General features: G+C 40.6%; 2 protein-coding genes and 1 non-coding gene across 3 annotated transcripts in view; 1 reads left to right on the top strand and 2 right to left on the bottom strand.

Moving 5' to 3' along the window:
• Positions 1–16,320, bottom strand: part of LOC121961554 (FERM domain-containing protein 5-like) — an 84,005-nt gene extending 67,685 nt beyond the window's left edge. Inside the window, exon 1 of the mRNA XM_042511629.1 lies at positions 16,180–16,320. Within this exon, the coding sequence (XP_042367563.1) occupies positions 16,180–16,281 (102 nt within the window). The 5' untranslated portion in view covers positions 16,282–16,320. The remainder of the gene's footprint in view (positions 1–16,179) is intronic.
• A 2,166-nt stretch (positions 16,321–18,486) lies between these two features.
• trnah-gug lies at positions 18,487–18,558 on the bottom strand. The gene has a single exon. It is a non-coding gene; the product is annotated as a tRNA-His (tRNA).
• A 310-nt stretch (positions 18,559–18,868) lies between these two features.
• cry5 (cryptochrome circadian regulator 5) lies at positions 18,869–23,437 on the top strand. Its single transcript, XM_042486009.1, has 11 exons — positions 18,869–18,989; positions 19,387–19,611; positions 19,708–19,902; positions 19,992–20,110; positions 20,270–20,427; positions 21,322–21,462; positions 21,603–21,770; positions 21,942–22,082; positions 22,608–22,759; positions 22,847–23,067; positions 23,193–23,437. Exons 2-11 carry the CDS (start codon positions 19,397–19,399, stop codon positions 23,252–23,254), a joined length of 1,572 nt encoding a protein of 523 aa, XP_042341943.1. The 5' UTR covers positions 18,869–18,989; positions 19,387–19,396; the 3' UTR covers positions 23,255–23,437.
• Positions 23,438–25,148: the final 1,711 nt, after the last annotated feature.

Here is a 25,148-nt window from a genome sequence, read left to right as displayed (position 1 = left end):
CCTCTATAAAGTTGATGTGACACAACAGAAAGACACTGGCCAATGCCATTGGTAAATGTAATTTTATTCCGTGATAGGTCGATGGCAATCAACAAGGCCCATATCGACTGAAAGCAATGTCGTTAAATGGGTGCATCCCTTATCCTTTTCAAAATCACAATACTTATAAGAACCTTTGAATCTTTAAAATCTTCATCACATTGCATCAACTCATCTGCAAGCCATTAGTGCATTTGCATTTTGTCACTCTGCCGCAGAGTAATTAGCAGACAGTCTGTTACCCTTGTGAGAATCATTACAGCAGTCTTTATAGTGTAATATCTCCATTTCCTCTAGTCCGATGTAAAATCGGCATCCTACAGCACCTGCAGGCACACACACAGACACAGACACACACACACAGACAGACAGAAACACACACACACACAATGAGGGATACTTCTGTCTGTAATGTGCCGAGCCAGCAGACAGCCCTACAGGACGTCAGCATCCGTTTGTAATTAAAGCTTTTTGCCTTTTCTTTACAAAGCACCTAACACACACCCCAGTGGACACATGACACCATTTTTTTTTTTTTGGTGCTATCTTATTTATGCATGAATTCACACCACTCAGATATGCAAGTGAACTGTTTTTGGGGTTGTTTTTTTAAATACTGATGCACACAAATACAACACAAATGCAAACACACAAGAAAAGCAACAACATCCACACACTAACAATTAAGAGCACCTCGCTGAAAACATCATTAGTATGGTGATTAAATATCAACCACTGGAGCCAGAAGAAACTGGATCATGAATAACACATGATGCTCATGTCTGAACAAAGAAAATCAAGACAGAATGATTTCCAAGTTCAGTGCGACCAGCATCAGTCTGCACACAATCATCGCCGTGCCTGAACTCTTCCTCTCCGGTGACGTCCTCAACTCCACTGCAAGTCTCCGCCTTTCCCAAACAAGCCTTGTCTCCCCTTTCAAGTTTGACATAAAAGAAGAAGAGGAGGAGTGAAGAGGACTCCAGCGAGAACAAGAAACTGCTCTCTTATTTCTGCAAAGCCTTAAAGATTTCCCTGCTGGAAAGCCAGTGCTGGGGTGAGCAGGATTTCTCTGCCAGTCTGATATCAACCAGCGTTGAGAGGCTAATACACATTCATTCTGTTAATCTCGAAAGCCTCACTGCAGCTCTCTGCAGACATGATGTACCTCTAACACCTTATTGCAGCTGGGCCAAATGTTTGGATGGAGTAGTGACAGAATGTACTAATTGAGAACATGTGTGAAAAGATTTTAGAAAGATGGACAAACAGAATTACAAAACCAGGGAACATCCATTTCCAGATCTTTTTTTCCTTTTGAGCTCCCCCAGTCCCATGGCAGTCATACGACATAATCCCTGAGATATAACTGCTCCCATACATGCAGTGGGCTGATTTAGTTTGGCTGGTTACAGTCTGGCTGCTGCTCAGTTCCCCACATTAAACCACAATCTCCTTGATGCCTCCCAAATATGACAGGAAAATTACTTAATTATGTCTCAGCTACAAAATTAAAAGCATCTATACGGGGGACTTATACTCACGCTAGGCAGTGCGGGAAATTTGCAACGCTGATTGTTACTATTTTAATTAAACTGATGAAGCTCAGCTTGACTTGATGTGCTCTTGACCTACTCTTCTGCAATCGCTTTTTCATGTTTATGAGTTTGTTTGGACTTGGGCACCCTGTCGTGTCAGTGGGCTGCAGACAGACTCATCCTCAGTGCCTCGCAATCGTAAACAGTTCCCTGCTGTCTCATTTTTATTTCTAAAAGCATCAAAAGCAACTGCAAAGACAGACCACCTCCCTGAGGGATGCCATTCATCACCGCAAAAAAGAAGCAGAGAATGAATATATTGTGCATTATTTGTTGGCTTCCATGTATTTCCATATTGTGAAACTTTTGTTTGAGGTTTGTCTGGTTAAAGAAATGCTAAAAAAATGAGAGACTGACTATCATCCGGGGGCCACACAGACTGCAAAACTAAGAAGAGAAGTCTATTTGTTAAATGCTAAAAGTAATACAAATAGTAATTCACTGCTGGAGAGATGGTCTTTTCATAAAACTGGGCTGTCTATGCAGTAGAAAGACAAAAATACTTTTGAAAAAAAATGTGCTATGTGACCAGAGAAAAAAAGGGACTGTGATATTTGCTTTTGCTCAAGAAGTAGAAAACCTACAATGCACAGCACTGCCCCAGACCAATAAATGCTCCCACTGGTGGGTGACATAATGCAAGTTGCCCTTCCTTAAACAGTTTGGCGGCCAGCTGGTAAGAAACAGTCTCGTATTACTTAACAGTAAGCTCAAATAGGTTTCTGAAAACATTTTAGGCCAGAAATAAGAAATACAGTGGCACAATCTTGGTTCATATTTGATCAGCACTGCTTGGCATTACCATTTGATATGAATTTGAGAGAGAGGGGGGGGGGGGGGGTCTCTTGTGAATCCATGTTACTAGATACAAAGCTGGTTAAAATTCATTGACCTATCCCTTTAACACAAGAACAAGTTTAAAGCTGTGCAATGTTATCAGTTCTATGCAAAGTGTTAACCCATGCCACACAGTGTAAAGGTCCAGTACACAGGATTTAGTGGCATGCTGAAGAAATTCAAATTCTCCCGAGTGCCAAGCAAGTAGAACAGCTACAGTGGCTGATGCAAAAACATGAACGGCCCTTTCTTTCCAATTTGTCCATTCTGGCCTCCCGTAAAACAACATGGCAGACTGCACAGATGAGGACCGGCTCCTTATGTAAATATAAGCGGCTCATTCTAAGGTAAAGAAAACACGTGTCTTAGTTGAAGGTGATTATAAACTAATAAAAACATAGTTAGGGATATTCCTGTACACTGGACCTTTGATTGGCCTTTCTTGTAGAGCCAGAACTTCACATTTTTATGCTCACACTGCTCAGATCAATTGAGCGGCCACACTGAACATCAACATGGGACCCCAGTTGTTTATGTATAGTGACAATTCCAATAAAGTTTATTAAAAAAAGATGGCTGCATCCCCAGTGTTGCCAAAAGACAAAAGGCAGCGTTATTTTGTGTTATTCTTTTAAGAATAGAAAGGAGGAAGAAAAAGTAATAAAATGGAGGTGCAGATGTCTGGGAGATGCAGACAATATTGTCTGTACTGCTGGGAAGTCCAGTTTAGTATCATAACAGTCACGAGACTACAGCTTGAGCCACATGTAAAATACTACCCAAATAAAAAACGGGCTCATCACAGCTTATGAAGGACCTTTCAACAGCATCCATGTGGGAGATCGGACTGTGGAACTGCTCAGACTGCTGATGGCCCACCAAAATTTCAGGACTGCCAGAAATCCATCCGATCATCCGAGAGCCTGATTTTTAATAATTTAGGTATTTAATCAGGCCCCTGCAGCACACTCTTCATCTCTACTTGAGACTAGCAGCTGAAGACCACATTATCTGCTACTACTGTACCACAACACACTTGAATCTTCAGTTGAACTGTCAGCAGTCCTGTTGCATTGCGGGTAATGTAGCATGATGTAATAAATATGATATCTCTTTCTGCTGCATCAATTGTGATGCTATTTCTAAAAAATATATATGTCTATTGTTAATCCAAGCGCTAGCAGTGGTAACTTGATGAAGCACTCTTTTACGCATAGACGTTAGCATCTTTGCCTAACATCTGCTAATTAGCACGAAACTATGAAGTACAGCCGAGGCGTGATGTCATTAGCTTCGGGGATATTGCATTATTTAAATCTAACATACTGTCGGACATTTTTTACCCGTTGACGCTAATGGTGCTATATGAAACTCAAGGGATCAACAAAGTTATTATGAATTTCTTACAAGAGACATGAAAGTAAACCAAATTTTGTGACAATAGATCCAACAGTTATTAAAAAAATTAATTCAGAAAGTCCCTTTCGCTCATGTTATGCAATGTTGATGCAATTTTCAGATGGAATTCATTATGTCCTTTTTTTCCCCCCTTTATTGTTGATATGTTTTTAACTACTGTTTTTGTTGAATTTTGCATGTTCGAATAAAGACATCAATCAATCAAAACAAATCTGCACCTCATTGCTCAAAAGTTTTTGCGACATTAGAGGAGACATGCTGCCAGCTTGGCTAAAAACCAAGAAACTATAGTATATGCAAAGTATTGACTAAGATGCATACTACTTAAGCCTTTTAAGTGGCTAACAATGACTGTGATGCCTTCAGTGAAAAGCTTCCAGCATATTTATTGCTGTGTCACGTATAGCATGTCTTTGCTGTGTCGTCTACCGGTGTCAGGTTCAGTCAGGGCAAGCTCATTAATCTGTTCAGCTGCAGTGCTTCTGACTGAGGGAGGAGAGAGACAAAGACAGAGAGAAGAAGAGGAGAAATGAAAGTGAAAAGGAACAAAGGGGGGATTTTGTGGAATTGAGGGGCCAGCCAGCAGAGAGAGCACGAAAAAAGAGAATAAAGCAAAAAAGAGACATCCAACGGGACAGAAAGAGAGAGTCAGAAAATGAGAGTGAGAGTATGCGGAATAAGCTTTGCTTGGCTATGAACCGTGCCTCCTTCAGATGCTGCTATACAGCAAATGCAGTGACATCACCAGGGAGCAGCCAAATGCTGTTAAGTGTACTGGCAGGTTCTCCTATCACTGCTGCGTCTGCATCACATAAGATGACCTCAACATGTGCATCAAAGGAAACCAACATTAAATATTCACTCTTGTCACACACACATTCGGAGGTGCAGCCACACATTAAGCTCATCTTTAAATACATAATTTCATTCTTCCTCGCTGGCATGATTTCTGATTTAAAGCCTCTGACAGAACATGGAGGCACAAGTCCCTCTGAGATGAAATAAACCCCACTCAGACCTGACTATGAATACCACTGCAGATTAGGATGAATGAAGACAATTAGGAATCCATTTGGGAATAAATGCAAGTCATACTTGCACATATTTAATTCACCAACAGATTTGCATTTTCATTTTCAAATATTTTGGGGATACGTGTAACATCGATGCACAGTGTGGATATTCATAGGAGAGAATTTAATGTCATTTTCAAACCTGAGCTGAATAATATATCAGATTGTCTATTCGCACCAGGGTGAGAACAGTCACACTGCAGCTATTTGGCTATTTACACCCACCACTGCAACACGTTATTATGGGCCCAGAATGTGCGCTGTGATTAGCTAGTCCTTATCACGTTGGTGCGTCATGGTCAGAAGTGGTTTGGATTAGGGCAAATGAATCATGGTTAACACTAGTATGAGTAAATCTTGGATTTTCTTGAGATTAAAGTGGTAAATTTATGAGAATAAATTTACATATGTACTGCAAAAAGTTTGGCAACATAGTTTTAAGAGTGACACAGTCCAAGGTGGTAGTAAGACTTGGTGGGTGATTCGGGCTGGGAATCAATGTTGGCTCATTATTTTTAGACTGAGCTGACTTATTATTTTTAGCTTTTCTGAAGTATAAAGCTGCTGAATAAACACTGTAACATAAACTTTAGGAGAATAGCTAAATAGACCCATTCAAGTTATTGTCATATTTTAACGTTGATAGGATGCCCAGTATTTTACACCCTAGTGTAAATAGCAGCGTTGGCTTTGCCATAATGCTGGGTGTAAATAGCTAAATTGGCTATTCAACCCTGGATGCAAACAGCATTGTTGGCTAGGTGCATGTGGTATTTGCCATCATGGTAAATGGACTGTACTTGTAGAGCACTTTTCTAGTTATTTTGACCACTCAAATTGCTTTCACACTACATGTCACATTCACCCATTCACACACAAGTTCACACACTGGTGGCCGAGGCTACTCAGTAACCATTCATACACACTTACACTCCACAGCATCGAGACCAATTCAGGGTTCAGTATCTTGCTAAAGGATACTTCAGCATGTTGCCTGGAGGAGTCGGAACCGCTGACCTTGCGTTTAGAGGACGACCCGCTCTACCTCTGAGCCACAGCTGCCTCCATCACGCACATTAAGTGAAGCAGACTTCTTGCAATGAATGGTTTTTTTTGTTTTGTTTAAGTTTATGGTTTAATAATGCCCATCTAAAATGCATCTTTTCTTGGACCGTGTCACTTTTAATACTGTCACCTAACTTTCTTGTAGTACATTTGTGACTTTATTTTCATAAATGTACCACTGTAATCTGCAAGAAAATCTGAGACTGTCTCATAGTAGCCCTGTCAACAAACAATAAACTTCCTGATTCAAATGTATTAAATATCAAAGGAACAGTTAACCTAAAAACAATATGAATTGTTCACATAGCCGAGGCTCTCTATGGCCCCAGAAAACATTCTCTATCGAATGATGTTGAGGACAGTAGAGCACCTAAAAAATGAATGCATTTCACTGCTAAAAGACGTTGACACACGCACACGAGGACACAACAAATGAAGCTCTCGGGAAAGTTACTTTTGCATGCTTAGGTCAGTCATTTATTTCCCATACCATCAGCTATTCACTTCTTTACATATTTTATTCACAATTTCTTGCTGTTATTGTCTGGAGCTGTCATTTGAGGTATCAACAGTTCTATCCGCTGATCAAAGTTAACTAACAGCGACACACCTTTATTGTTAGCCTATCATCTTGCTGCTGTCTTTTGAATAAGATTCTCTTTCTACCTTTAGTGCATTCATGCTGCAGTTGTGCTCAACCTCCACCTTCCCATTACTGCCTAGTTTTTGCAGCCTCATCGCTGTCATTGGTCTCAGCAGAGTCACCAGCCATTACCACCAGTGTCTGGACTCCATTGGGGGATTTATCTTGCTGCTGCTCAGGGTAGATGCCCCTAAATTACAAATTCTCCCCATCAAGTCTTAGCACCAGACTTTGTGTCAAATCTCAATCATCACATATCATCTGCTAATTTGAACACTTGTAATCTGTATTAAACAATTATTTTGACTTCATTCACCTGACTCTCCCGATTTGAAATTCATTTCAAGGAGGATAATCAGAAATAGTTTTTTTTAGCAATAGTTAAGCAACAGTAGTTGTTTTTAGATATAAAATTTTAGCCTCAGTTGAAGTCTGTTTGCAGAGATATGCTTTCATGTTTTGGGCACTCCATTCTCCTAAATGCCATTTGATTAAAAAAACTGTATTTGGGACCATGGTACTGTACATCGGCTAATCAATATTATTTTGTGGCTGAACTATTCCTTTAAATTTTTTTAAAATCCCTTTAAATGAATGCTGAAAATTGCGAAGCTGCCTGTCAGTACAGACGAAAGAAATCCACTGTATTATTAGCTGTTGAATATTCAATAGTTAAAAAGATAAAGCTGCACTAATTTAACATTAATTGGAATTGGTATAGGCTGAAAGTAATCCTCACTGATGGCTCATTACAATGAAGTAGCTCATACACTGTGATGCCTGGATTTCTATGACTCCATTACATGAACTTTGAGTATTAAAGGTTCCAATTTAATCAGTTTGGATCTCATAACAATCCATTTGCACAGCACTATGGTGGTTGTGCATGTGCTAACTAAAACAGTCGGCGTGGTGAGTGGAGTTGAAGCCCTGACATCACTGGAATCATAGATATTACTGTCATGGCCAACAGCCGAACGTCCTAATCTGAGAGCACACCAAAGCCTTGAGGGCTTATCTCACCATTTCTCCACATTATGGATTAACATGTTATTTAAACGAGTGCCTTCAAATCAAGAAGACATTTCTCCCGCAGATTTCCGCAGGGCTGCACGTAGCTGGCAGCGTGGCTGATGAGCAGGAGCTCTTTCTAAAGCACATCCTACTTTTACTCTAAATGAAGCCATGTACGCCATGTATGTACCAGCATTCCCAGTCCATGGATCATTATGGGCTGAAAGCTATTCAATCCCATGCTTAGGAGCCACAGGCTGAATGTTTGGATGTCATGTGAAATTCAGATCCAAATATGCTGAATACTGTATTAATATATTATGAAGGAAGGCTGCCTGAGCATGCTCATTTTTTAGCACTTTCAGTTCAAGGTGCTACGTGTGGCACTTTGAGCTGTGGTGTGAGAGAGAGAGAGGCTATCAACAGACTCAATAATGAACTCATTATTTACATGTCTAAAAATACAGTCAGAACACCATATAATATTTCCCATTTAGCTCCTTTAGCCTACATCTGGGAGCTTCCCAATCCCAGCAGATTTCTGTTATCAGCGGCTGAGCAGATCCACAGGAGCTGAGACTGAGAGCTCTGATAAAACACATTTTGACAGCAGTTTCTGAGTGGAGTGAGAGCGTTCATGCATTTCCCAGCGTTTCCAAAATTTAAAATGTGTAGAGGCTAAATCACCGGTTGGTTTGTTGTCCGTTAAATGCACCAAGTTTCAAAATTTTGGTTGCAGCTTCCTACAATTGCCATACTGAATAACCCATTTATATATATATTTTTTTGTTTGACTGAATGCCCATTCACTGCAGTCAATAAAATGTCATAAATACTGACAAATGGCCATCAGATGTTACCAGAGCCCAAAGATAGGAATTCAAATCTGACCATCAGCTACAAACTCTTAAGTATCTCATATAAAATATATGAAACTGAATAATGTCAGCACATCCTCACATTTGCAAAGCTCAAAGGTGGATTATGCAATTCTGAAGAAAGATAATTGTTGAGTCTCATTCCCAAGTTGTCAAACACTTTGTGTTGGTGGTTCTGTCTGAATTTCGTATTTTAAACCCTCGACATGACCCTATTGTGACATAGGGTAGATGTTTCCAGTTGACCCTCTGTCAGCCCCGCTAAATTTGTGCTTCATTCATGCTCTTGTGTCTATTTTGCAAGTGTTCATGATGATTTTTTGTGGTTGGTGTTGGATGGTGGTGGCATGTGGCTGAGGGTTGTTCATCACATTCTGCAGTCTGTGAACTCTCCTCTCCTGCCACTCTAGCTAGCAAGCTCAACATTTTCAAATGTAAATATCAGTAATCATCAAGGCAAAGATGGAAAAGAATGGACCCCAGCTCCAATCCCGACCACACAGACAAGCAAGACTGTCTCTGTGTGAACTTGTGAAACTTTCTGCGAAACGAGAATCCTGCTAGCCACTGTACAAGTGATGGATAATAAACTGGATGACCTTTGTGTCCGCATTAGTTTCCAATGAGATAAAGGGAACTGTAACTGAAACTTGGCTAAATCCTGGAATACCGGACGGCATTCAACCAGATGACTCTTATTCTATACACAGATCTGACAAAGCAGTGGACTCTGGTGAAAGAAGTAGAGGAGGCGTGTGCTTTATGGTGAATAGGGATTGATCTGTGGGAATGTGAGGTGCTATCCTGTTCCTGCTCGCCCTGTGCCACTCCTGCTTACGTTCAGGAGGAGCAACCATGCAGCCATTTTTTGAGCTTAAAATTTTTAAACAAAACATGATGCATGGCATCAGTGCAGTGAGGGATGGAGCATGTTCCAGGACACCACTGTCACTTATGGCATCAACGAATTCACTGAGAATGTGTTTAATTGTATTTGTAAACAGCAGAAGCAACTGTAACTAAAACTATAGTTAAATAAGTCCACAGCCAGAAAAAAACAGAGTAACAGAAACATCTGGAAACAACAACCACTCCTGCTATTTTAGTTCATGTATGAGCAGCAAGGAAAAGTGCAAACTGATGGGTTAGGTGGAATCTGGATCAAAGGGTGTGGTGATTAATAAACACACCCAGCCAGTCACATCACTGGTCTCATCACTATGAAACCACTGTGGCAATCACAAACAAGTATAATAAAGGAGTCAAGCATCAATGTCCTCAACGTCCGATCAAAACCCGTTCAGCATCTGACAGCTGAAGTGCTTATATATCAAGGATAAATCAAGGATTGCAGTCGCTCAGCGAACCATTTCACATGAGCCACAGGAAAGAACAATACATTGATTTCTCTCTTTGTCATGCTAATTTAAATGTTCCAGCACTCTCTGGGTTCTTCCTCTGGACTAAAAAATTCTAATGAAATAAAAGGCATTTGCACATTAGTATTTGGCTGAGGTCTGGTTTGGACAAATAAACAATGAAACCCACTGTCGGATTCAAAGGTAAGATGCCAACCATTATCGTTATTTTAGTGAGGAGGTGAAAGCAACATAAGCACATGAGCAGACGCTTGCATGTATGAAAACAAAATATGTTACAACCTCTATTCCAATTTTAGCAGTGCACACTGAGAGGAAAACAATATGAGTGCAGAGAGACCACTTAGGAGACAAGAGCAACCTATTTCAATAATGCATTCACAGTGGAGGAGCTCCTTCCAAGTTCTGCATTTGGCTTGAAAAGAACATCCCTAATTTCATTAGTGGAGTATACAGGATCTGAGCTGGTGCCAGGTGACTGAACCACTCACTCATAGTGATGAGGTACGTCTCTCTCGATCAATGGTGTCCCATCAGTCAGTGTTCTTTACATTCTCTGATACACATATTCTGGTTCAAGGTAGGAATATTAATTTAGAGCAAATGGCCCGCAGTGTTTGCCTCGAGTTTTTACACTGATAGTAAACCTTGTTCGACATTATAGTTACTCGATAAAAATATTAGATTGAGTGTGGGATCTACATCTTCATGCTGTGGATGCTGATTTATATCACATAGCTTGCATGTTCCTAAAATAAAATAATTAAAGTTCACTATATGCATTGTGGGGCAGTGGTGTGTTTACTCTATTTTTCCACGTTATCTAATGAGATGCTGCTGATTAACAGCGGTAGCTGTATAACCATACTCCATGATAATCAAAGCCGCCTAGGGTATAACTGCCAAATAAACACAGATGTAAAAAATCCCTGTATTTGTGCGTTTCCATAATTACAGTGACTATGTTGAATGGGCTATGGCTAAATCTGATCTAGAACCACACTAATAATAGTTTCCAGGGCAAAAATAACAACATGGAGAGTAACATAAAGAGTTGAGAGGACCTCCAACTAAACACACACACTGTCTTTTCCTCTCTATGTATTGTATAGTTTAGACACCAGGAAGGTGCGTGTGCAATTGTTTCTCTTAATGGAGGATTGTGTCAACCTGTCCAACGTTATGGCTCATTAAAGTGTTTTTAAAAGTGTCTGGACAGCAATGGAGTTCTATAGCATAAAAAAAAATCATATATATCAGTCTGTGGTCTGTGGTATCAGTCTTCAGGTTTTGTGTAAGCTACACAATAGAAACGCCATCAAAACACCCACTTGCTTGCTGGAAATTCTCTAAATATTTACTTGCTCTATTCACACATGGACCCAGCTGGACATTACATGGACTTTATACTATGGAGCTGGCAAGGTGAAGTCCATTAATGTCTGATTCAACTGATTGCGCATACACATACAACTCCTCCCGGTAATGGCTAGACAGCTTCAGGTTTGCAGCAGATGTGTGAAAGCGGCTAAAAGACACTGAACCCAGTATTGCTCTATTAGTTAGGCCAATGTCTTGCTTTGTAGTGTCTATTTCAGTGTATAAAATCTTTAAACCTACATGGACCCTGCCAGCAATTCTAAGCCCAGCAGTATGGAGGAAATAATGTTTTGCTCCAACCACAATCAGTTAGAAAATCCACACTTTCCAGTGTTTTCACAACTCTTCCATTATTGCTGAGCCACGTCTAGTGACGCAGCATCATCCATTGAACTGTGGCTGGCATCTACAAAATCCTGGCGTAAAGAATAATATCTAGAAATTGATGTACATTTTTGCTGATGTTCATCACCAACATCAAATGACTATCACTCTTGGGCCTGTTTTTCCTTGCTGCATGGAGCCTCTAAGTGCCTCTCTAGGGCCTCTCAAAGCCTCTAGTGAATTTGAGTTTCCTTCTCAGCACCTTCCACCTTTTATCCCACCAATTAATCCTGGATTGAGGCTTTAAGAGAGTGAATGTGAGAAGCCTGTGAATATCCTAAAGGAATGCATAGTGCTGAAAGAGCAGGAGAAATCAATAAGCACAAGTCTTCCCATGCTTCCAGGGTCATGATGTAATCAGCAACAATGCCATGAGTAGTAGAGGGGGACAGGTACACAGTGTGGGTGAGGTAAATGCACTGTGGTGGTGGAATCTGATGGCGCATAAAGGTAAGCCTGACAAACTAACGGGCTTCATCATTGCCTGCCTGTTTTCCTATTCCACTCCATGCTGCCTTCACAGTCATATTTCTTTTTCATTTATGAAGGTCATGTCAACCATCACTTCACTATGATGGAATTTCACTACAACAGCAGCAGTTCGAGGCATAGGCTAATTGAGCTAAATGGAGAGTGTGACCGTTGCTGAGCCCCATGAGGGGCCTTTATTCTGGGCCACATCTCCAAGGTGTGCAAGAGAGGACAGCAACCATCCGCTCCCATTTTCAGTCAGCCAACAATGCTGTCACGCTCCAGTGAGGTCACTGAAATGTCCCTTTTGCAGATAAAAAATATTACATGTTCACCAGTGCCTATTTAGCTTTGCAGACACTTTGTGGAAAACATAATTAATATAACTCCCCAAATGTTGTGTTCACACAGTCTAATGCCAGCAAATAAATGGTGACGCTGTTGTAAACAATAGACAATTGATTAAGCCGATGATCCTATTTATGTTTTCATTTAGACCAGTTTTGCTTCATCAAGAGCCCCATAGTGTGACATAATGGCATATTTCATTATTTCCCATGGTGGAAATAATGAAATATCCCAATAAAGAGCTAATCCCTCTCAATAGTAGCACAAGAAATTAAGCATTCTGTCCCAGCTGTGTGCTTTCAGTTGCTAAAAGGGTGGGATCAGCATATCTTGACAGCCAAACACTCTGAATCAAGATTGGGTGAAGGGGCTGCGCAAAAGTCAAGGGGGAACATGTGCGGGCTGTACTTTGGCAAACAAGACTCATCAAAAAACACAACACATACCGTTTCTTCCCCTGCAGTCAGAAGGCAGAAAACTTACATAGTGTTTTTCTTGTAAAACATTAAAGCTGAGAATTGGGACGGTGAATACACGACAAAGTATTTCTTTTGCTCTGAAAACAGAATAATAGAGAGAAGGGCTGGGCCCTGGTTTGATGTTAGGCCAAACAGTGGACTACACCAGTTCACTAAATTTTATCAGATGTTCCACTTGACCCAGCAGCCGCTCCTGAGCGGAACATAACAACAACAAGCGTTAGACTATCACGTAGCATCTCATAACACTGGAGCTCTCCGTCCACACTGATTTCATTAAATATTCACTTCTGTCATGTCATATAAACAAGCCATGTAGCTATCAGCTGTGCGCTCAGAATCTGACTGGAGACAGCCATTTCACAGATGGGGGAGTAGCCAACTTGCCATTTACCCATTGTTTGTTATGTTACTTTCTGAAACAGTAAACACGCATTTTATATTGTGATGGAAATGTCATAAAATATTTCCAACAGCAAGTTGTCTAGCTTGTTATTAACGATGGTCTTTTAACTTACCAAAAACTTTTAGCTCCCCAGCAATCCCTCCAGCCAGCTAACACCTTATTTTGGTTTTTCAGTAGCAAAATAAGAAGGTATCATGGAGACAATTTCTCATTTTAACTTCATGAATCAGCCATTCCTCATCCATTGCAGCACTTTTAAAGCAAGTGACAGACATAAACAAGACACAGCATAGGGCGAAAGTCAAGCTCAAACTGGTGCTTACAGCCAGGCAGGACACCTCTTTTGTCAGCTTCAAATCCAAAATGTTGTCATACTGGTGGAGTTTTAGTTTTCTTGAGACACTAACTCTGCCATGTCTCCTCTTGTCACCCCAAAAAACAAACACAACGGGGCCACTCCACCACCTCGCATCTCCAGTGAAATTGGATCTCCTTCATCTTGCTGACACCAGCCTGGTTTCAGGAGTGAATTGTACAAAACCGGTCAAACAGTCGTGGCTCTGCGAGTCTGCATATAAACAAAGTATTATGTTAATCACATGGTAAAGTTGCTTATTACAAATGCAATACAATTTGGATTTAGCGCTGTGACATTGTCGCCACAGGTTGCTGATTTAGGCTACTTTTTAAATTTGCCAGAACGAGTCATAATGACAAATGCTGGTTCAGCAGGTTTGCATAAAATCAAACCTGTGAGCTCAGGAACACCGTATGTAAAAGGCAACAGCAGAAATCGACCCCACTCTAATAGAAAGCTAACCTCAGGGCCTGAAAGTCACAACCACAACCATCTGACAGTGCAGTCCCGCAAATGTTAAATTACAAACATGACTACTTGTATGAAATCTCTTGAAAAACAATCATGGGCCTCCCACTTGTTGGTTATCTGAGTTATTTAGTTACAGAGAGGATGAGGGAAAGCAGCGAACTGAGAGTGACGTAAAATCACCATTTTATCTGTCCCCTGAGCACTGCCACTTTAAAGTGTTAGACGTTGAAAGGCTTGCTTTGGCTTTGCCGTCAGATCCCAGAAATGAACAGGTGGTGATGGTCTTTGTGTGCTGTCATCTCTAATTCAGCAGCAATGAATCCCTTCAAGTAACAAGCTTCAAATACAGCTCCAGCAACTCAAAGGACCAGGTTAGATGATGCACCCAGACTTCTCAAAGAAGCAGCCGCACTAAAGACATAGCAGGGATGCGTGCACACACACACACACTTGATTTACAAAGCAGCTAATAGACATTAATCACTTGCTCTTTCGCCTCCGCTTTCTTGCTTAGAAACACACAATCTGTTTACTCACTCTAGTCATGTCTCACCTTCATTCATGTCAATACAATTGATTTTTTAGACAACTCATGAAGTACAAGAAATAAAGAGAAATGCTCCAAACAAAACTGCAGTGACTCACTGACAGACTGCCTAATTCAATGTGCACACTTTATCAGCATGACCAGAGTACATGGAGGACCCATCAATAAACCTACCAAATGAAAAAAAGACACAAATTTACAAAAGGTAACCAGAAATTCTACCATAGTTCACTCTAGACAACAACACTACACAACGCAGTCACCATAACGTAGAATCAGTGCTTGGCTGCCACTGTATTCAACACAGAAAAACCAATGATGGACTTGTATAGTAGCTAAAACCAATAACCACAAAGTGATTGGAAATAAGGGAAATAAAATCTTAGTGGAGCCAACAGCATTAGACCAAAGGCACTTAAACTACTTAAAATCTACTTAATGCTAAACATTTCCAATGTACAGATTTAACAAATGCATCCCGGTGTTGGAAAAACAGTTTATTTTGAATCCTTTTATCACACTACTTCACTTGCTTTAAGTGATGGAATAGAAGTAGACTAATGCACAGCATTTTGGCAACTAAAGTCTACCAAATGCATAAAAAAGAAGACAGAAGAAACATCTGGCCACTCTTTATGATCCCAAGAAAGTTTGAATCATTTAGGGCTTGTAGTAAATGGCGCCTGCATAAAAATGTTGCTTTTTGATCATTTACTTGACCTATCAGAGGCAATAAATCCCGTTGGTCTCAATGAAACAGGTTACTTCATGGTCAAAGCCAGGGTCAGTCTGAAGGGCAAACTGACTACTGAGGACTGTGACACTTTGTGAAGACAAATTAGGATATGGCCACCATCTATTTAAACTAATTAAAAACCAGACAATGTTAAACCTCCCTTGGTTATAGATCAAAACCTCTTGTTCCTCCATTTGCCTCATGTAGCCAGAGGATCCAGAAACCATCTGAGCCCTCCACTGAGATCGTTCAAGATGAGATGATCAGGATTTGCCTCATAATGCGTTCAAACCAACGCATGCATTAGTTGATTTTAAATTATCTGCATAATAAAGAGATTGTATTTTGATTTATTTTGCTATTTCTGATCAGTAATCCTTGAATTTGCCACATAAGGTCATGTCCACACAGGTATGGTCTCTGACGACAACTACACATGCAGCCAACTGGTGACACACGCCTGGCCATCAACACACAGCAACAATCACACATATTTAATCTGACACTGCGTGTAGTTAAGGTAGATGACACCTTTTTGCAACAGACGTGCTGGGGAAAAGTAATTTTACCTGATCACCGCCCCTTTACGTGTCAACAGCACGTCCTTCCACAACAAGGTGATTTGAGAAACAGGAAATGTTGGTCCCCACTGACCTGAATCGTGCAGGTATACTCCGAGTCGTCCAGCAGCCTCACAGTGCAGTTGCATTCCCTGTCCAGACTCCTGATGCTGCTGCTCATCAGTCGGCTAAGCATCTTCTCGATCGTCTGTGTACGGGACCAGGGACAAGGGCGCACAGCACATACATACAAGTTTGATCTTCTGTCACGTTAACGGCGTCCCTGTTGTTTAGTCCAACACCTGGTCAGCGGCAGCGGCAGTGCGGAGCGACGGCGGTGGTGCATCGTTTTGTCGGTGTGTGAGCGCTGAATGGCCGAGGTGCCACACGGTGCGTTTCTTCAGTCAGTGAAGAATGGAAATAGTGCTACTGCTGCTGCACTCTCTCCGGTCCGGTCGGACTGTCCCCTCTCACCACATCTTCTTCCCCCAGTCTCCTCGCCGTTGCCATGCCGCTGTAATGCTTGCTGGGCGGGCCGAGGCCGGTGAGTGGCGGGTCTGTCAGCCAACCGAGCTGAGACTATGATGCTGCCTTCACAGAGTCAACGGCCGGAGTCGAAATTCCGATAGGCTACTGTTCGTCGTGACTGCAGCCACATGGTTGGGAATAACAACACAGTGGGGGGCTTCAGTTTCACAAGTCAAATAATGGGCAGACATGTTGCTGCAGAGGTTAATGAAAAAAATGACGATTGATATTTATTATTTGATCACGATAGGGTTTTTAGGTTGACAAAGTAGAGACACGTAGGTTACTTAAAACAGCTTACACGTCGAAATAAAGCTGCACATAATGTCATGTAAATAACCCTAGTAATCATGATCACTTCAATATGAAAATGTAGCATCTTAGTAGCCAAGCACGAGCCAAATTTTCCCATTTTCACTTTGATGGCTCGCGCTCTTTCTTTAATCTCGATATTTCCGACAGAACTTGAAGGCAGCAACCAATTGTAACGTTGTATCCTCCACAGGTTGGTTACCTGTCCTCGTGTCATCATAACAAATATGTAGCCTTGTCGCACAAACAGAAACATTGTTTCTATCTGTTGATATGACAGTTAGACGAGGCTGCAGGGTCAGTTTGACAGAAGAGTCAATCTGGACTCAAAAACGTGTTACTTTATTAAAAATGTAGCACAATAAAGATACAATCAATAAAGGTAGCATTATCCTCCACATTCAGCAGTGTAGACTGTAGACCTTTCCTACCTCATACTATCAGAATGCATTGGTTGAGCTGTAATGAAACTAATGGGGATTAAATGCCTTGCCTGAAGGCTACAGTTTGGCCAACATACAAACAAATAGCCCAGTTTAACAACCCTGTCTCTGTTCTGGGAGCAGTTGCTGTCACAAGTGCGTTTTACATCCCAAATAGTTACTGCAGAGGGACATGTCCCCTCTGGATGAGTTTAAGTCAACCTGTAAAAAGTAAAGACTTCCGGTTTTCTTGACTGGGTTTCCCCCTGGTGGTGCTTTACGGTAAGGACAATGAAGTGGAGACAAAAACTAACAGTACTTAGATCCTTTACTTAAAAAGTATAAATGTCACACTGTGGAAATACTCCAATACAAGTGCACGTCTCACTGCACACTGCACAAGTGTGTAAGTATTATCAGCAAAATGTTCTTGAAGTATCGAAAGTAAGAGTACTCATTCAGCAGAAAAATGGTCCGTTGCGGTGTTTTACTATTGTCGTGTTTTTGAACCAATATTAGGCTTACTGGTGCATGCATGTGTAGGCCTACGTGTTTAATATTGTGCGTATTTTATCTACGTTACGTACTGTCGGTTTAATCTGCAGTAATTCACTTTAGTCTATAAAATCGTTATCATTTTCCAGCTTTTCTGTAACTGTTTATTTACCATACAATGATGAAAAATAAAGAAAAACGTACTCTTTCGTTTTTTAAAAAAAATCTAATTGAAATTCACGTATTCTGAAGACATGAAGTTTTCACTGTACTAGAGGACTTAAAAAAATGAATCTGACGTAACTCTTAGGCTTGTTGTATCTGTCAGATAAATGCAATGCAGTAAAAGCACAATATATGCCTGTGATGCGTGGCAGTAGAAGCACAAAGCTGCATTAAATGCGAAATACTCAAGTAACGTGTACGTAGACTACCTTGAAGTAGACTTCTTGAAGATCTAAGTCTACTTATATTCCTCCGCTAAAACCATTTTAGTCGTTTAATGTTTGGGACTTTTCATGCAGCAAAAAGACGACTGCTGTGTATAAGTCCAGCAGCCTGCATCAAAGCTGGGTTCTGTCAGTAGCACTCAGGAAATACTCAATACTAAAAGACAACCCATCTGCCGTGACATTGTCCCCCAATGCCGTGACCCGGATTCGAACCGGGGTTGCTGCGGCCACAACGCAGAGTACTAACCACTATACGATCACGGCGAGCTACGATGGGCTGGTGGGATCAGAGCAGTCAGAAAGCAGGGTGTTGAATGGAGCCAGCCCTCAGTGAGTCTGTGAGATGAGGTAATAGTGAAATACGGAGAGAATACACCCATCGTGCTGCCTGTTGTTTTTCTCGTGGATGGTAAACGTAGATTCCACTGAGCCTGTGGACGGATATTCATTCAAGAATCTGCCCACGACAACCTTATTTTATAATTTCTAACTGACGTAACTTGGAAATGGTTTGAGCTATAGTGCCATCTGGTGTATAGACTGGCAAACTGCTGGGGTTACACGTGGGTGCCAGCTCTTTTCTGATTGGCTTATTTAGGAAAGCCTCCCGTTTTGTAACACAAGCGAGCTTGCACGTTACCAAACAAATTCTCAGCACCGAACAAGAGACCTGACTATTTGGAAGTACAATAAAGGTAAAGTTTTTCTCTACACAGCTGTGCATTATTAAGCATGAACATGAGCATGCAATCTCCGACGCAGTAACATTTTGTTTTTAACAAAACAACGCATTGCTTATCCATTTGTGTCGTCTTGTTGATCTGAGAAATAGGTGCATGAACAGAAGTAGATGCCCTTAACTTCCAAATGTATTCATTTCAAGCAGTTCTGTGCAACTTAACTGTGTTTTATTGTTTAAGGTTTCAGCTCGTATTGTTTCTTACTACACTGTTTGAACATGTTCTGCACTTTACGCTGGTCTGAAAATCTAGCTTTCACTCTGTTCAGCATGTCATGTAATGTCTGAGTCACTATGTCCATCCACCCCCTTTTTTTGGAATAAAGAAATGTCTGCTATTGTTGTGTTCCCAGGTTCACAGTCATGGCACATACATGTATTCACTGGTTCCGCAAGGGACTCCGGCTGCATGATAACCCAGCCCTCATGGCTGCTCTGAGGGACTGTAAGGAGCTGTACCCCGTGTTCATCCTTGACCCTCAACTCCACAACAAAACCCTAGTGGGTATCAACCGCTGGAGGTTTCTCATAGGAGCCCTGAAAGACCTGGACTGCAGCCTCAGGAAGCTGAACTCAAGGTAAAGACATAAGGTCACATTCAGAAATATTGAATGGCACGAAAGTTAAAAGCATAGATACATATTTTTATTTTATGGTGTGTTTGATTCCTTTAGGTTGTTTGTTGTGAGAGGGAAGCCTGAGGAAGTCTTCCCCAAACTGTTCGACAACTGGAAAGTAACAAAGCTGACCTACGAGTACGACACAGAGCCTTACAGTCTGAGCCGGGACAAAACGGTGACCATGCTGGCCAGAGAACATGGAGTCGAAGTCATTTACAAAATCTCACACACTCTTTATGATATAGAAAGGTATTATTCAATATGCACACACATCGTGACATTCAGATATTGTTACAGTCTTACTTAAATTCAATGCAATTGTTTCTTTTACTGTATAGGATAATTGAGGAAAACAATGGGAAGGCTCCCCTTACTTATAACCGTATGCAGGCAATAGTGAAGACTCTCGGTCCCCCTAAGAAACCGATTCCTGCTCCAACCATGGAAGATTTGAAAGGTACTGCAAACAAACTGGGTCATGCCAGTGAATTATCAGAATGCCTAAATGGAAAATAACACAAAAACCAATGAATGTAATTATTAAAAGTTTCTCCAAAGATAACATGCAAGTCTAAGACCTATACGCAGTGGTTAACTGACATTTCTTCTGTCACAGATGTAAAGACGCCTTGTTCAGAAAACCATGAGAAAAAATACGGGATCCCTAAGCTGGAGGAGCTCGGCCACTCGGACACTGCAGGTCTTGAAGAGGAGCCGTTCCCTGGGGGAGAACAAGAGGCGCTGAGGAGACTAGATGAACATATGGAAAGAACGGTATTTCAACATCACAAACATATATTCTTTCTCTCTACATGCTTGAAGAGTTTTTGACACTGAACATTGCTGCTGGGATACAATGAAATAAGATTATTTTAGGTCTTATTGTTATGTGTCTTGTGACATATGACAACATCTAAGAAAATCCAACTGAGTGGAGAATTATTTTAAACTAGCATCCAAACTGACAATAACAGCCTCTCCTTTGTTATTTAACGCTTTGATGTTATGACAGAAACGCATATAGTTAGAGACTGTCGGAGACAAACTTCAAACCCAATGCAGTCAATCGGTCATAGTGTCTTTACATTGTTTATTTATGCATATGTTTGTGCTTTCATGATTAAGATGCCTTATTTAAAAATGCTCCTTCTTTTGCTGTCTTTACACAAAAAAATCAAATTAAAAAATGAAAATGAGCTTCATTTTTACCTTGATTTATATCATTTAAATGTGAAATAAATATTAAAGTTTGACGTTGAAGACACAATTTTAAAATGTATCATTTTAACATAGATTGATGTATCAAAATTTCCTTGATAACTTTACATCAGTGATGTCTGTTAGTAATCTTGACAAAGTTTCAGGGGTCATGCAACCCCAAGAACAACAAGGACAAACAGCAAGTCAATAAATCAATAATGTGGCTGCATAGAAGTCAAATACACAGAAAAATAAAGAATGAAATACAATTTCCTTTACCTTCTCCTTACTTTTGAGTTCTTATAAAGGCAGTATACCTTCCCAACTGCAGCACACGTTTTTTTTCTGCTGTATTACAATTCCTATATGACTTTTTTCAGTCTTGGCAACCTTTCCCATTTCAGCTACCCAATCTTGAGTGGGGTTTTCAGATGGATTTACATTGCTTCCTCTGTTTTCTTGTTACAGGCATGGGTGTGTAGCTTTGAGAAGCCGCAGACTTCTCCGAACTCTTTGAGCCCCAGCACCACTGTCCTCAGTCCATATGTCACTTTCGGCTGCCTGTCTGCACGCACCTTCTGGTGGAGGCTGACACATGTCTATCAGGGGGTGAGTGCTGCCAACGCAACTCAGTTTTTCAATTGTTTGCAATACTTTCCTTAAAGTTTAATACATTTCAACTATAAAAAAGGGCAAAATGTTGATTAAAGCTGTGAATTCTGAATGATGTGTTTATGTGGCTCTTGCAGAAGAAGCACTCAGATCCTCCAGTGTCCCTGCATGGCCAGCTACTGTGGAGAGAGTTTTTCTACACCGCTAGTGTGGGTATCCCGAACTTTAACAAGATGGAGGGCAACCCTGTATGTACCCAGGTGGACTGGGACACAAACCCTGATTATCTGGCTGCATGGAAAGAGGTGCTGAGCCCTTTAAAATTATTTCAAATATAAATGATTGAAAAGAAGGGAAATTATGCTGCTTGAAGATTTTCAAATGATAACTCAGTATCATTGTTGTTAATTAGAAATCATATAATTTTCTGGATCATCATATTTCCTGTAACCGTGGATGTTCTGTGTTTCCTTAAGGCTCGGACCGGTTTCCCCTTCATCGATGCCATCATGACTCAGCTGAGGCAGGAGGGCTGGATCCACCACCTGGCCAGACATGCTGTCGCTTGTTTTCTCACCAGGGGAGACCTGTGGATCAGCTGGGAAGAAGGGCAGAAGGTGCGTCAATGAAATTGTCATTATTGTTGCTGTAGATAACGTTAAGCTTGATACTGTCTTTATCAAAGAACAAAACAGTGCAGTTTACAGTATGTGATAGACAACTTCAAAATAACACCTCACTATGTTAAAGTCCTGTTAAAGTGGCTTTGCAAAAGAATATCAGAACAATAATTCCTTCTAACCAGACTAACTTTAAATACATATCGTCAGATTTGATATGAAGCTGTTTGTTGCTGCAAAACATTACAAAGTACTGATATTAACAATTTAAATGATCAAAAAAAGTTGGTTATAGTTAGAACGTGAATCGCATCTGCTGCATCAAGTTGTATTGTGGGTAATGCAGGTGCCAGGTTTTGACAAAGAAGAGGAATGCATGGAATACAAATGCCAACATCTCTTTTTTATGCTGCATAGATTTTGAACCTTTTTTTACCCCTTCATCGTGAGTCAGACAAGTTTGCGAATGCAATGCAAAATCTCTGGAGAGCTCTTTGAACATTTGATTCACTGCACCTGAAGGTGTTCGAGGAGCTTTTATTGGACGGCGACTGGGCTCTGAATGCTGGAAACTGGCAGTGGCTTTCAGCAAGTACCTTCTTCCACCAGTTCTTCAGGGTTTACTCCCCTGTCGCATTTGGCAAGAAGACTGACAAAAATGGAGACTACATCAAGTAAGATCACAAACCTTACAAGCTCAAGCTATCACAAATAATACATGTGCTAATATGAAGTAACCGTGCCTCCACTCTTCTTTACAGAAAATACCTTCCTCTTCTAAAAAAGTTCCCAGCCCAGTATATCTATGAGCCCTGGAAAGCTCCCCGCAGTGTCCAGCAGGCAGCAGGATGCATGGTGGGTAAAGACTACCCCCATCCCATTGTCCAGCATGAAGTGATCAGCAAGAAGAACATTCAGAGGATGAAGTTAGCTTATTCCAAGAGGAACAGCGACCCTGCTGAATCACCCAGCAAAAAGCAAGGTATTGCAACAGAGTTACACTCTTCTAATGTTTTCTCATGTTTATCTCATGTTTATCCCTTTTCTGTTGAAGTCTTACCAGAATATCCCATTTCTTAAAAACTTCTCCTTATGTTTTCATTGTAGGTGTAAAGCGCAAGGCTCCATCTGTCGTTGACATGCTGAAGAAGAAAAACAAAACAATGTAATGGTACTCAAATGGATGCAAAGTAAGAGTTATTGTGCAATGAATGGATGTTCATTGCAAGTTACTAAAGATATACGGGGTGAATGCTGTCTGGACCGGAAGCTAGAGACTTGTCTCATAAATGTATGCAGGCAGTCCACTAAGTCCACGTCTTTTTAGTACACCCTTCATGGTTACCATTTTGTATTTTGAGTACTGTTTTTATTTTTATTTTTTATATTGTAATTTGTTGCATTGTATCTATATTGTTTCTTAAACATAGATGATATTAAATTTTTTAAAGGTTGATTATCTAATCTTGTTTGAAGGTGCAGTTTGTTGTTAGATAGATTTTGTCTGCTTCACAAGTTTTATGATAAAATGCCTTACTGTTGGACCTAAGAAAATGAACCTTTGCTAAATATTCAGTGTATATAGCATGGCATGCTGGCAAATTTTTAGTAGTTTTTCCTGTGTTTATTGTGAAGCAGTCAAATGATAATGTGTCTTTTTGCATCTCAGAGCAGCATACAGCCTTTGGAGCTTTCACTTTTACCACTAGAGGGCAATGCAAGTCCACTAGCAGAACAATCTCACTTTGCTCTGCAGTGTACTTCAGTATTCACTGAGTTTATTGGCCGAGCTTAAGGGACCAAGTTAGTTTTAAAATATACATGAATACATATGTCAGTAAAACAAAATACAATGTTGAGATGAACACACTCAGCAGAATATGGTCAAAACTAATCTGAGTTTTATTTTTGACCACAAAACTAACGGTGTACAGAAAAGTACTAAAACTTTCATACCAAACAATGACACATCAGGACTAACCTGTAAGAGCATTTGTGCAGATGTCATGGATGGACAGAGGCTCCATGTCCTACTCAATATTTAGAAAGTGCATTTGTCCTCACAGAATAATGAGGAAGTAGCAAATGCTTTTTATTTTGACAAAATTAAATACAAGTACACTATAATTAATGTAGAAAAGGCACAAATTAGTACATCAAAACTCAAAAGAAATTAGAAAATTAAGCATAAAACTGCAAACCCCTCAATATTGAAACAAAACCCACGTCCTTATGCAAGTGATGACATCAAAAGTGATATTATTTCATGTTTTTCATAATATATATATTTGTTTCATTTTCAATGTCTAAGTTGTGAGCTGTTGCACATAAATTTCAATTTTACCTTCAGTGCAGCAAATCCAAATAAAAATGTCATTTATGAAGTAAGAAATTCATTTTTCAGCTTGTTCATTCTTAAAATGGTGAATAAAATACAGAAATGTATCTCTTTCATCATGGCCATCAGCTCTAATCAGGCGTATTCTGCCATACAAATGAAGGCTCATTAGTCCGTATAGGCCGACGTGCTGTATGTGTGTGGTCTGTGCATGTGATTGGCTGAAGGCGGTGTGAGCAGTGCAGTGCTACGTAGAGTGGTGATGTGCGTGAGACTGTGAGGGGCACACAGCTGTCCTTGGAGGTCAAGTCTTCTCCTGTTTCTGCTTCCTTGGAGCTGACACTGGTGTGAATATCGAGAAGATGATGTCACAACCTCAGCAACACGCCAGACGGCTGTACAAAGCCAAGCTCAGTTTCCACAGAGACCTGTCAAACATCAAAACAACCGGCTGTCCAACTGTGCGGGCATGTGGGAGGGTGTCGGGGGGGTACGTTTGGCACCGGGTCACCCTCCCAGTAAACTGGCCAGAGACATGCAGGTCTGAAATCACTAAGTTGATCACAGATTTATATGATTTTTTTCCTCTAATACAGACTGTTATGAGAGACAATGGTCTTAAAGTCAGTATACCAGTATACAGTATATTCTGCAGTTTTGGTATTATGAACATGTTAAATCCAGACCCAGAAAAATCATTAATCTGTGATCAATATTCCATCTAT

This window comes from Plectropomus leopardus, chromosome 1, assembly GCF_008729295.1.
Source record: "Plectropomus leopardus isolate mb chromosome 1, YSFRI_Pleo_2.0, whole genome shotgun sequence".
Classification (NCBI taxonomy): domain Eukaryota; kingdom Metazoa; phylum Chordata; class Actinopteri; order Perciformes; family Serranidae; genus Plectropomus; species Plectropomus leopardus.
The sequence above is the reverse complement of the archived record's forward strand: the minus strand, read 5'-3'. Positions and strand labels throughout refer to the sequence as shown.